The sequence below is a fragment of the Xenopus tropicalis genome, chromosome 5 (assembly GCF_000004195.4).
Source record: "Xenopus tropicalis strain Nigerian chromosome 5, UCB_Xtro_10.0, whole genome shotgun sequence".
Taxonomy (NCBI): Eukaryota; Metazoa; Chordata; class Amphibia; order Anura; family Pipidae; genus Xenopus; species Xenopus tropicalis.
Genome location: NC_030681.2, coordinates 88,399,922 through 88,413,698, shown reverse-complemented (window position 1 = coordinate 88,413,698; position 13,777 = coordinate 88,399,922). Strand labels below are relative to the sequence as shown.

At 42.1% G+C, this 13,777-nt stretch overlaps 1 protein-coding gene across 1 annotated transcript in view; it reads right to left on the bottom strand.

Annotated features, from left to right (window-relative positions):
* The window catches only part of me1 (malic enzyme 1, NADP(+)-dependent, cytosolic), a 165,907-nt gene that overhangs the window by 18,007 nt on the left and 134,123 nt on the right, over positions 1-13,777 (bottom strand). The window contains exon 10 of the mRNA XM_002938454.3: positions 1,980-2,085. Coding sequence (XP_002938500.1) covers positions 1,980-2,085 — 106 coding nt within the window. The remainder of the gene's footprint in view (positions 1-1,979; positions 2,086-13,777) is intronic.

Below are 13,777 nucleotides of genomic sequence, written 5' to 3'. Positions count from 1 at the left end.
CAGCGGGTACCCCGCCAGTCAGGGTTGAAGTGGATAGTGAGGGTGTAGGAAGGCCTTCTGGGATTCGACAAGTAGTGGCAAACAGTGTTGGACTTCCACTGCAGAGCACCTGGCAAAGCTGGTGTTTTGGGCTAAGCCCTGTAAAGGGGGGGAAGTGCTGACTGGACCCCTATGAAGGCACTGGAGGCTGATGGTGAGAGTGGCAGGGAACACTGGAGGGACCAGAAAGTAAACTTGCCTGGGGAAAAGATTTGCAACCTGACTGTTACACTAATCTGGCATGGGTAACTGTAAACTGTATCCTGTTGTGTTATGATCTGTGTGCCTGTGGTTGAAGAGCAAGGGCTTTATTGGTGTGCACTTTGGTGAAGAAAGAAATAAAGAGTTGATTGTTCCAACTCCCAGCACTCTTTGTGTTTCCTGGTGTAGGCAGGGTCGGACTGGGCCGCCGGGACACCGGGAAAAATCCCGGTGGGCCCCGGCCCTAGTGGGCCCCAGCGGCCCAGTCCGACCTTTGCCGGCGCTCCCAGCTACTGACTGTTCCTCCTCGACGCGTTCAATTTATAGGCGCTCGGGGAGGACGTCAGGCGGGGGCCCTTCGGGGGGGGTTAGGGGGGCCCTTGGGGGGGTTAGGGGACGCGGCTGGGGCACCTGCAGGGCCCCTGGGGCGGGAGCCCCGGTGGGCCCTCCACCCCCCAGTCCGACCCTGGGTGTAGGTGACGTGATTAAAGGTTAATTACTGCTTACAACTGGGCAGTCAGATGATAAGTTAAGGCTGGGAAATTCTATTACTGTACATATGTCTGTTGTAAACATATAATTGTACAGCAACCCAATTAATTTGCAATTAAACCATTCATAAATTTTACCAATTTACCCATGTACTGGTTTATTATGAGCTTACTACATTTCTTATATTCAAGGCTTTTGTTCTAATGATTTACAATTTAAATCCAACCAACATGTTTTATATTTAGCTTTTTGTGCTTATTTACCTACCATTTATCTGGGCTTTTACTTACGTGACATTTTCCACCATTTGCAACATTTTTGTGGTGTATTGTATTACTACATCCAGTTTTATTGCACCTAAACCTTTTCAGTCAATATGCTTAAGAATATTAATAGAAAGAAAAAGCAAATATTTTTGATTCTGACAGCTGTTAAAGGTTTGTTCAGCTATAGTATGTTTGCGTCATCACAGAGTTGGTCAAATAAATACACTAAATTCAGAAAGATTTAAGATACATTAGAAAGTATGGCCCAGACACAGAGCTTTTCATGCATGTGTTCCACACTGTTGGCTAAGATAAAAGTGAATATAGAAGCCAAGCCTGTTTAATGATATTTTTGTATGAGTGCAAAAGATTGTAGCATAAAATATACAGTATTCTTTATTGCATAGCTATGAATCAAAATAGCTTTAAAGGGGTATTCACATTTAAGTTTACTTTTACTGTGTTATAAAATGTTTTTTTTCTTTGCCACTTTTCAGTTGGTCTTTATAGTTATTAAGCTATTTGCCTCCTTCTGTGTTTTTGCAGCTTGCAATTTAAATGCTTACTGGTTGTTGAGAGTCATTATGGTTCTGTAAGGGTATAGTTTTATTTTAATAACTTAAACTACTACCTAGTTGCTAGATAAAGTATGAAAATGACTACAACACTCTTTCTGTGCATATTTTCATTGATATATTTTAACTGGGTGCTACATTTTGAACATGTAATTTGAAGATTTTTTCTGCTCTTGGCTGCTAAGGCTCTCACGGCAATACAAACAACCATTGTTTTTGTATCAACTAGAGGGTGAGACTGAATTGGCAGGGCCTAAGAAAAACCTCTGGCCAAGGCATGCATTTTGGCAGACTATAAATTGTAGAATTAATATTCAAATAAAAACAACTATTATTTAGCTCTAAGAGAAAACAATGGGATAGAAACCATATTTCCCCCACAAAATTTGGACGAAACTGTTCATACCTATCAGTACAGTAGGTTTGATGTCTTTAACAACTTCTTCCAAGCTCTTCATCTCCTTATGCGGGTGTGCAAAACGTTCTTTCTCGTGATTAAGGGATGCTCTGCCCTATAATAAATAATAAAAACATAGAGAAATATAAATTTCACTTTAAAAGAAAACCTGAGCTACTCTGATGCAGTTAAAAAATATCACAAGCCCCAGACACAGCATTTTTCAATGTGTGGTGCTTTAATACAGGTCACCCATTTCAAACATTAAAACCCATTATAACCCATAACACAGAATGTCATATAACACATCAATGATTGTATACATTATCAAATACATATGCAATTTAATTTATTGCGGTGAAAACATGAGACAACTGAAAGAAAGATTAGAATATACAGAGCCAGGATTAAGGCAGCTTTAGATGCAGACAGGGCAGTTAGAAGTAAAATATTGGGCAGAGGCCAGGTATACCTCTGCTGCTGCTTTTAGGTATATGCCAATAGAACATGGCTCCACCAGGCAGGGTCAGACTGGGGGGTTCAGGGGCCCCAGACCCCCCAAGGTGCCCCCGCCGTGCCACCCCCCGACGTCCTCCCCTGAGCACGCCTAAGTGAAACTTTCAACGTGTCCCCACCGGCAGCTGGGGGAGTGGTGACAGGGATTGGGTCTGGGCAGCCCAATCCAACCCGGCCACTAGGGCAAGAAGAGGGGACTATGATACAGTTTTGTTAAAAGAGAGGCCTTCTAAATCCACAAACTGGATTGCGTGGCACAAAGGGCATTAAATGGCCTGTTAATTTTGAGCTGTGTTTTGATTTAAAGGAGACATATTGGATAAATGGGAAACCCCTAACCCTGTAGGCAATTATGAATAATATCCGGTGCTGGTTTCCCTTTGGGCTAAACATTAACCCTATCTGTAACAATGGCCCCTTTATTGGAGCTCCCTATAGATCCTCTCAGGTCCCTGTCTGGGTTTCACATGAGGGGTGGGCGTGTCCTAACGGTCCCTGCCAGAAGCACAGTAGGAGGGGGAGAGCCAATCACAGCCCTGCACTCACACAAGCACAGACAGGCTTCAGTTCCCTATCAGGTCAGCCTAGCTGCTGATTGGTTCCTATCCTACAGTGCAGAGTACGGAGGGCCGCCGGCTCCCCAGCTCATCCGGAGAATTCAGCCAGCAGGAAGTGGCACAGATGGGCGGGGCTAGTGGGGGTTTGGGGGGAATTTCTCAATAAATCAGTCAGAAACACAATTTTAAGCACAATCCTTCTATATCTAGAGGAGTATAATTCCCTGGTACATTCATCATTTTTACAGGATATGTCTCCTTTAAGATGTGATTGTTGTCCTGATGCTTGAAAATGGCAGATTACTGATGCATAACTAGGCTTTGCAACATTTTGATTTTGCCTTATAGGATAAATTATTGTGTATCTCCTGTTTCTGGAAACTAAATAAGCAATTTTATGGAGTTATAGATTTGACTCTAATGGACTAATTCACATTGAGGTCGCACTTTAATCCATGGTGACACCAAATGGTGAGAGAGATTTTTTTTCATGTATATATGTAAAAGCACTGACTTTATTTGTTGTATATTTTCTTACTAAAGCTTACAAAACAAACCCTTGCAAGTAGACCCAGCACACACAAACCTATACTGACCTATCTATACACTCACATACATAAACCATATATACCAACACCAATACTAACTGTAAATTTTAGTATCACAATAGCCTTTGATACTATGCTTGTTCAAGAACTCATCCAGGCCCCTCTTAAAGGCATTAACAGAATCTGCCATTACAACATCACTAGGAAGGGCATTCCACAACCTCACTGCCCTCACCGTGAAAAACCACCTACGCTGCTTCAAATGGAAGCTCTGTTCCTCTAATCTGAAGGGGTGACCTCTGGTGCGCTGATTGTTTTTATGGGAAAAAAGAACATCCCCCAACTGCCTATAATCCCCTCTAATGTACTTGTACAGAGTAATCATGTCCCCTCGCAATCACCTTTTCTACAGAGAAAACAACCCTAACCTTGATAGTCTAACCTCATATCTTAAATCTTCCATCCCCTTTACTAGTTTAGTTGCAGGTCTCTGCACTCTCTCCAGCTCATTAATATCCTTGTTAAGGACTGGAGCCCAAAACTGCACTGCATACTCAAGGTGAGGCCTTACCAGGGACCTATAAAGGGGCAAAATTATGCTTTCATCCCTTGAGTCAATGCCATTTTTTAAGACAGCACTTTATTTGCTTTAGTAGCCACTAAATGACACTGCCTGGAATTAGACAATTTGTTATCTACAAAAATCTCCAGATCCTTTTCATGTAAGGATCCCCCCAACACACTACCATTTAGTGTATAAGTTGCATTTATATTATTTTTTTTTACCAAAGTGCATAACTTTGCACTTGTAAACACTGAACCTCATTTTTCATTTTGCTGCCCAGTTTTCCAATTTTGTCATATTGCTCTGCAAAGTGGCAGCATCCTGCATGGAACTTATAGTTTTGCACAATTTCGTATCATCTGCAAAAAAAGAAACAGTACTTTATATTTCCACCTCCAGGTCATTAATAAACAAATTAAAAAGGACCAAGGACTGACCCCTGCGGTACTCCACTAACAACACTGGCCCAATTAGAAAACTGGACAACTTGGACAACTGAAGTGCCAAGTCTTTAAAGATTTCAAAGAGGCTGTTTACGGATAAAATGTTTTTGTAGGGGATTTATAGGTCCTTTAATACACATAAATGGCACTGATCAGATTATCAACTCAGCATGGTTACATTAGCAAAGTCCCTAGTTTACATTACACACTTACATTTGCTGTTGAGCATGTTGTTCCAGATACCTACTTTTTTGCTAAAGTACCACATGCTGTACCTAGTGCAAGGGTTAATTTCACAAGGTTGAACATAATGACTTTAGATAGCTAAATAAAGTTTGCAGGCATTCCATGGCATAACTCATATTAACATAGTAACATAGCAAGTCAGGTTGAAAAAAGACACATGTCCATCAAGAAAAAAAAAACCTTTTGAAGCCTCTCCAATTTGGTACAGAGCCGGAAAAAAATCCTTCCTGGCTCCAAGATGGCAATCAGACCAATCTATGGATCAAATTGTACTATGAACTATCTTTCATAACCCTGTATTTCCTCACTTCCTAAAAAGCCATCTAATGTATCAGCCAGTAGGACAGGGAGGGAATTCCACAACTTTACAGCTCTTGCAATAAATAAACCCTTTACAAATATTTAATGGAACCTTGTTTCTTCTAATCAGCATGTGTCTGCTGGATGAACCTACTGGTAAATAAAGCATCAGATAGATAGTTGTAATACCCCTTATACATTTATACATAGTTATTATATCCTCCCTTAAGCACCTCTTCTCCAGTGTAAACAACCCCAGCTTGGCCAGTCTTTCTTTATAACTGAGACTTTCCATTCCTCTTACCAGCTTAGTTGCCCTTCTCTGGACCCTCTCTAACTCAATAATATCCTGTGTGAGCACTGGAGACCAAAACTACATGGCATATTCTAGATGGGGCCTTACCAGCGCTCTGTAAAGGGGAAGTATAACCCCCCTCCTCCTGCAAATCTATGCCCATTTTTATACAGCTCAAAACCTTGTTTGCTTTTGCAGCTGCTTACTGGCATTTCTTGCTACAGCCAAGTTTATTATCTACAAGGACTCCAAGGTCCTTCTCCATTATGGATTTGCCTAGTGCAGTCCCATTAAGGGTATAAGTGGCTTGCATATTTTTACATCCCAGGTGCATAACCTTACATTTATCCACATTAAATCTCATTTTAGCTGCCCAGATTGCTAGTTTGTCAAGAACCTACTGCAAGGATGCCACATCCTGGATAGAATTAATTGGGCTTCAGAGTCTTGTGTCATCTGCAAACACTAAAAAATACATATATAAAAATTTCTTATAATACCTTCCCCTAAGTCATTAATGAACAAGTTAAAGGAGAGGGAAAGTCATTTTGGCATTTTACTGCCAATAGATTTGCCACATTAGTGCAGGTGCAGTTATGTGCTGGTCCTTACATTTATTTTTTTTATTTTAAGGAACACAGTAGATTCTAATTGTATGCTACAGAGCTTATCTGTTATCTGCTATGTATCCTGTGCCTTTTTTTCCAGCTTGAATGGCTGCCTCCACGGCTACACAGCAGCTTATTTATATAAACTGTCACAAACACACAACTTTTACCAGAGCAGGGAAACAGTACCTTTTAACCACTTTAAAACATTTTAACTTTTTGGTGTTACTGTTCCTTTAATATACTGTAAACACAGCCTATAATGTAAATGATATATTAGAAAAGTCATCAAACAGTTGTAAAAATACTGTGAATAAAAGTGTTTCTTTGCCACATTTAATTTAATATATTTGAAATGCCTCCTAAATTTGGTGCAGGTAAAATTGCCTCTTTCTTTATGTTGTCCCTGATCTCTTAACCACCTGAGAGGTTTCCAATGGCACAGTAGAGCATCAGTAATGAGGGGATTTTTCATTTTTATTTTCCTGCCAGCAAAGTAGATTTTCTCATAACACGGCACCCTTCACAGCTGACTGGTAAAACATATGGAAGAAAAGCCATACTACTCGAAAGCTTACGGAAAGTGAAAGGAAATGAGAAAAGCATTTTTGTTATATATTTCTTTTGCTTTAATATATACATACACCTAGCTGAGTGGATAAACATACACAAATACTTAGAGGCATTTATCAGCTAGGGGGATAAGTGTTACCAGTCAGGGAAAGCATTACTAGTTCAATTATCACAGACTTACAAAGTGCTTTATTTAAAGCTACTGGAAACTCAGAGGAATTTAGAGTGGAAATTGACCAACTCTGTGCCATGCAGAATTTACTGACATATTCCAAATGTACCAAGCTCCAGTCCTACTCTGGGTGTACCAGAGCTCACTATGTATCAGGAGTGACAACTTTTGACAGACTGATGACAGAGCATATACTGATCTAGACCTGTGGGGAAATCATCTGCTACTTGTGCAGTGGCAGAGATTTCCCTAAATGTATGGAGAATGCACTGTGCATTCCAGTCAGCTATGCAAAACAATAGCAAAAATAATAAAGAGGAAGCCTATCAAGCAGAATTGTACTGCATTGTGTTTTATTGCTCACACAAAATATTTTGAGTGTTCTGGATAACAGGTCCCATACCCATATAGCTATTAGATCAGGTAAAAGAACTGAACTTGATGCAAAAACATCTGTTGTCTCTAATGCAGGTCATTTGTATTTGTTTCCTATTGCACATATGTTTTTCATTACGAAGGACAAAAATATTTAACATCCTTCTAATTTATATTAAGTATCTTTGTTGACTGTATTATATTTATGATTGACCCAATTCTCCAAATATGTATAAAAACTGTGATATTCTTAATACAAGACCACAAAATTGTGATGTTATTATTAATAATTCTGTTTAAAACCTAAGTATATTTACTCTTGCATATCTTGTATTTTGTGCTACTCTTTTCCTTGGTCTCAGAATTGTGAAACCTAGCATAGCAGCAGTTGCATGTAGAAAGAGTGGGGAATAGCAGGCAACACAGTGCAAGATGGCAACAGTATGCTTGAATGGTCAGAAAAAACACTTTATATATGCTGCCCAAACTGTGACTTTTCAGTTGTTGTTGAAATACAACTTCTAGACAGCTTTGGCAGCTAGACTGTTAGAGTAGACTTGGAATCAGCTGAAGGGCAGAGGTTGGAAAGCCCAATTTTATAAAAATAATAGGGCCTTGCTGCAACCACTAAACAATTGTCCCAACTAAAGCCCAGGGTACCATATATAAATAATAAAAGCAAGAATCCATGGCAGGTACATTCTCAGTACTAGGTGTCATTTACCTAGACCCAACAGCAATAAGTAGCGCAAAGGTGCACCCTTTAGTGGTCATTCAAAAAGCACCTTTGTCCAGGTCTGTCTGGCTGCACTCTGCACTTTGTGCTAAATAAAAAAATATGGTGTGAGGGGCAGTGCACAGTGCTGGTGGGTGTGTGGCAGCTGTGTCATTACTGCACCAGCAGGTGTTCCATAACTTGTAAATAAATGATGGGTGTTCGGGGGTTGGAGGTTTGTGTGTCTGGGGTGGGGGGCCCCTAAGGTGACAGGCCCAGTTGGCCCTGGACATGCCAGTCTACTGGATTGATGGGCCCTTGGTGGGAGGTTCTCTGGTGGGCCCTAGTACCCAAGTCTGACTGTCTGTATCTTTTCTGTTAGACATGCAAGATGAGGAGATGGATGGCTGCAAGCCATAAATGGTCCTGTCGTTGCCAATTGTTGCCTAAATGAGCACTAAGGCAAAGTAATATACCCTTTACATGAAGATAACATTTAAACAGTTTTTTCAGAATGGCCAAATGTTCTTTTGTTATCGCATATTTTTTTACAGGTTGGAAAAATCAAGTGAATATCCTGAAATCGGTAATAATTATGCATATTCAAACATTAGATGGATGTATGTACATTCAAAATATCCATTACCAATGGCTTTTTTTTGATGTACTATGTTAAAATAACATTGATTTAAATAGTATGTTCAGCTACTTAATGCAGTACCCTCTATTCCTATGCTTCACAATATTTTGATTAATGTAATGTGCTGTATAACTTGCTGGCGCTATATAAATAAATGATGATGGTGATCAGTCTGTTATAGCAAGTTATTATGCAAACAGCGCATTCCATCAGTGGGTGGCAACCTGTGAGTTTGTAGCTGTTGCTGAGCTACATCTCACTGCATCATCAGAAGTATGCTGCGTTCAGATAAAGCTGCAGACTGCCTTTCCCTGTACTATGTCTTCAGCATATTCAGCATCTGCATCAATTTCTCAGTAAATTCCCACTGCACTAAATGGTAAAATTATAACATGACATTTTTTGATTGAAGAGCCATAACTTATATGCTATTATAGTAAAGGCAGCCTACTGTAACATTATATAAGCCTTGAGCATTGGAATATGAGTTTTCCACATGGTGGATGGAAAAGTGGGTGGCATCATGGGATTACTGGATAAACCCAGCCTACAGGAACTAATTAAACCTTTTCCAGCCTTGGACAGTTACACAATATCATGATTTCAGCTCTGAAAATTATAGCCAGAGAAAAATAAAGGTTATGAGTTTTGTCTGAAGGCATGTTTAATCTGAACAATACCAGGGCTATTAATATTATTTATAACAAAATAAAAGAATGCTCTTCCCTGACTCATAAAGCCTGCCAAAATGATGTGTATCTTCAAGAGATTACCGTATTTTTCGCCGTATAAGACACACTTTTTCTTCCCCAAAACTGGGGGGGGGGAAAAGTTGGTGCGTCTTATACGGCGAACTGTCTTCCTCTCTGTGCCGCAGCTCTCTGCCGCATCCTTGCTTTTATAAGGTTGCGCCCGTGCGTAGTGACGTCACACGCACAGGGCGCAACCTTATAAAAGCACAGAAGCAGCTGGGAGCTGCGGCACAGAGAGGAGAACATCACGGGAGCCGGAGGCCGCTGGGGGTAGGTTAGGGGGGAAATGGAAGGTGCTTGGGGGCCCTGGGGGAAGCTGAAGAATGCTGGGGGTGCCGTGGGGGAGCTGGAGGATGCTTGGAGGCCCTGGGGGACGCTGAAGGATACTTGGGGGGGGCCCTGGGGGAAGCTGAAGGATACATGGGGGGGGCTGGGGGAAGCTGAAGGATACTTGGGGGGGCCCTGGGGGAAGCTGAAGGATACTTGGGGGGGGGGCCTGGGGGAAGCTGAAGGATACCTGGGGGGGCCCTGGGGAAAGCTGTAGGATACTTGGGGGGGCCCTGGGGGAAGCTGATGGATACTTGGGGGGGCCCTGTGGAAGCTGAAGGATACTTGGGGGGGCCCTGGGGGAAGCTGAAGGATACTTGGGGGGGCCTGGGGGAAGCTGAAAGATACTTGGGGGGCCCTGGGGGAAGCTGAAGGATACTTGGGGGGGCCCTGGGGGAAGCTGAAGGATACTTGGGGGGGGGCTGGGGGAAGCTGAAGGATACTTGGGGGGGCCCTGGGGGAAGCTAAAGGATACTTGGGGGGGCCCTGGGGGAAGCTAAAGGATACTTGGGGGGGGGCCTGGGGGAAGCTAAAGGATACTTGGGGGGGCCCTGGGGGAAGCTAAAGGATACTTGGGAGGGGCCTGGGGGAAGCTGAAGGATACTTGGGGGGGGGCCCTGGGGGAATCCTCATTATGTGCGAGCCCAGAGACAATTAACTTTATACAGTTGATATAAAATATTTTACTACAGTATTTAGTTCAGAATCTTTTTTTTTAGATTTTCCTCCTTTAAAATTGGGTGTGTCTTATATTCCGGAGCGTCTTATAGGGCGAAAAATACAGTATATAATTTATCAAAGTAATAAAAGGATGCTAAGCATTGGAACTGTGGGGCATCTCTGGGCAAAATAACATTGGCAATGTGAAAAGCTACAGATAATTTCTAATAAAAACCTAATTCTTCTATACATAAACAGTTTTTATTTTATTCAATAAACGTCTAAATAAGAGTAGGTTAGAATAAAAGGCAAGATGTTGGGAAGAATATACTGGCAGAATCTATGTGTATTCATGTCCAGAAAAAGCTAGCAGATTTGTGAATATATTAAATGACAACATTTTATTTCAGGCAGTTCAAGAACCTACTAGTAATGATTCTCTTTTGGACTAATAATGCTGAACTTATCTCTAACATTAGTGTGGGTGAGCATTTAGGGAAGAGTGATCATAACATGGTCTTCTTTGAGATTTTGTTGCAGAGACAGCTCTATAAGGGAGTAACTAAAACACTCAATTTTAGACGTGCCAGTATAAGGGCATCTCTGCAATGTGTCAACTGGGAAAGGCTTTTTATAGGGTTAAACACGGAAGGAAAATGTAATATCTTTAATATGTTGCTTAACAAGTATACAGGTCAGTATATTCCCCTTGTAAGCAAGGAAAGACATCGCAAAGCCAAACCTTTCTGGTTGGCTAAAAGTGTTAGTGTTGAGGCTGGTAAGAAAAAAACATGCTTTTAACTGGGACAGCATAAACTTTCATCAGGTACAAGGAAGCCAATAAAGCATGAAAAAAGCTATCAGGCAAGCTAAAATAGAGATGGAAAGGGGTATTGCTGCAAAGAGTAAAATATGTAACTAGTAAATACTAAATATGTAAATAGTAAAATAAACTAAGCAAGAAGGGGTGAGACCATTGGTTGATTAGAACAGGGAAAAATCAGAAATACTGAACTCTTATGTTTTATCTGGTTTTAGTCCTTTTGAAAACCCATCCAGCAGAAACTGAAGGATTTCTGACAATGGACAAGCAGCAGGAACCGAAAATCTTCCACACTCTGGCATATATTGTGGATGTCGACTGTTTTCTGGCATACAGCAGGGTGCCTACCACATCCCGAGAAAGGCCTTGAAGGGCTAATATCTCCCTCTCAGCCTCCAGGCTGCTAGACTCCATCTGGCTGGATTCGGGTGCTTCAGGTGCCTCTGAAAGAGAAGATTTGGGTGGAAGAATCCAGAAATCCCCTTGGGACATCACCATCAGGTCGGAGAACCATGTCCTCCTGGGCCAATGGGGGGCAATCAGGATTACTGATGCATGATCTTGCCTGACCTTCTGGAGTACTCTCTGAATCATAGGCAGAGGTGGAAAGATGTATGCCAACCTGAATGCCCATGGAATCAACATCGCATCCACAAAGGTAGGATTGTCCTCTTCCAACAGAGAACAAAATCGGGGTAGCTTCTTGTTCTGCCATGACGCCATCAAATCTATCTCGAGAGACCCCCATCTCTGAATTATTTGAAGAAACACTTGGGGATTGAGTTCCCACTCCCCCTGCCTCACAGTGGTCCGGCTCAAAGCGTCGGCAAAAAAATTGTCCACACCTTTTATGTGAACAGCCCTGATTGACTGGAGATTCCTCTCTACCCAAGACATGATCCTCTGGCATTCTTTCATCAGCAGAGGGACTCTGGTCCCCCCATGCAAGTAAGCCACCGTCACTATGTTTTTGGAATGAATCAGGATTTGATGATGCTTCACCAGCCCTCTGAATTTCAATAAGGCCAGCCTGACTGTTCTCAACTCTCTGAAATTCGAAGATTGAGTATTCTCCCATAATGACCACCTGCCTTGGGCTATATGATCCCCCAAGGTGGGCTCCCAAACCAAAGGCAGAGGCGTCTGTCATCAAGGAAAGAAACTCTAGCACTTTGAAGGACTTGCCCCGCACCAGACGCTGAGTCTTGCACCACCAATTCAGATCTCTCTTGAGACCGGCCGTCATACAGAACTTCTTGTCCAGAGACATAATGGACCAATCCCACACTTGCAAGATCCAACGTTGTAGAGGACGGATATGAGCTTTCGCCCAAGGAACTACTTCCAAGGAAGCTGTCATCAATCCTAGGACTTTCATGGAAAAACGCAGGGATACAAGATCGGAGCAACTCTGGAGCTTTCACTGCTGATTGGAGAGCAGAGATCTTGCCTGGTGGAAGAAAAACCTTCATTTTGACTGTGTCTAACTGGAACCCCAAGAACCTGATGGATGACACTGGATCGAGGTTTGACTTTGCCTTGTTGACGATCCACCCGTGACTCTCCAACATAGCAATCGTCAAGTCTTTGTGATAAAGTAACTGGGCATAAGAAGGAGCTTTTATGAGCCAGTCGTCCAGATATGGCACTACATATACTCCATGCTTCTGAAGAGCTGCCGCCAGGACCACTATCACTTTCGTAAAGACTCTCGGAGCCGAAGTGATCCAAAAGGGCAAGGCCTTGAACTGGAGATGGAGGAGAGTGGAGCCCAATACTACTGCTATCCGCAGAAATTTCCTGCTCCCCTGATGAATTGGTATATGCAAATAGGCATCCTTTAAATCGATTGTAACCATTAAGTGGCCCTCTCGAAGAATGCCTAATGCCGACTTGACCATTTCCATCCGAAATTTTTCTTACTTTATAAACTGGTTTAGATACTTCAAATCTATCACTTCATTTCAATCTGAAACAGCCCCCTTGTTTTGGTATTAGAAACACATGAGAGTAGATTCCCCTCTTTCTTTCTGAAGATGGAACAGGTTCTAATACTTTCATTTGTATGAACTCTGTTATGGCTTTTTCTAGAGCTGTTTGCTTTCTTTGGTCTGCCTTGGGGCTGTTGATACAGAACCTGTGCTCTGGAGGAGAGTGGAAATTTATGAAATATCCTTCTTTTATAATACTGAGGACCCATACATCTGAAGTCGTCTTCTCCCAAGCCTGGAGGAAGAAAGACAGCCTGCCGCCTACTTCCTCCTGTCTTCTGGTGTCAGAATAACCCAGACTTTCCTTGGTTGGCCTCTTTCTTTTACTTGGACTCCTTATCAGTCCATCTTGATCTAAAATTGTTAGATCTGGATCTGAAACCTCTGGATCTGTTGAAATCTCTATTTGATCTTCTAGAAGAGTCAGTGCATGGTGAAAACCTTCTTGAAGAGGAGCGAAAGGACTTCCTTTCTGAAAACTTTTGTTTATCTTGCGGCAAGGTTTTTCCTTTTCCAGAAACCAAACTCTCCAATAACGTATCCAGCGGGCTACCGAACAACTTCCCTGGCTCAAAGGGGATAGAAATTAAACTGTTCTTTGAGGCTAGATCAGCTGACCAAGCCATGAGCCAGAGAGTTCTCCTTCCTGCTGTTGACAATGCCATTGTTCTCGCCCCCAATTTCCTACCCTAGATAGGACA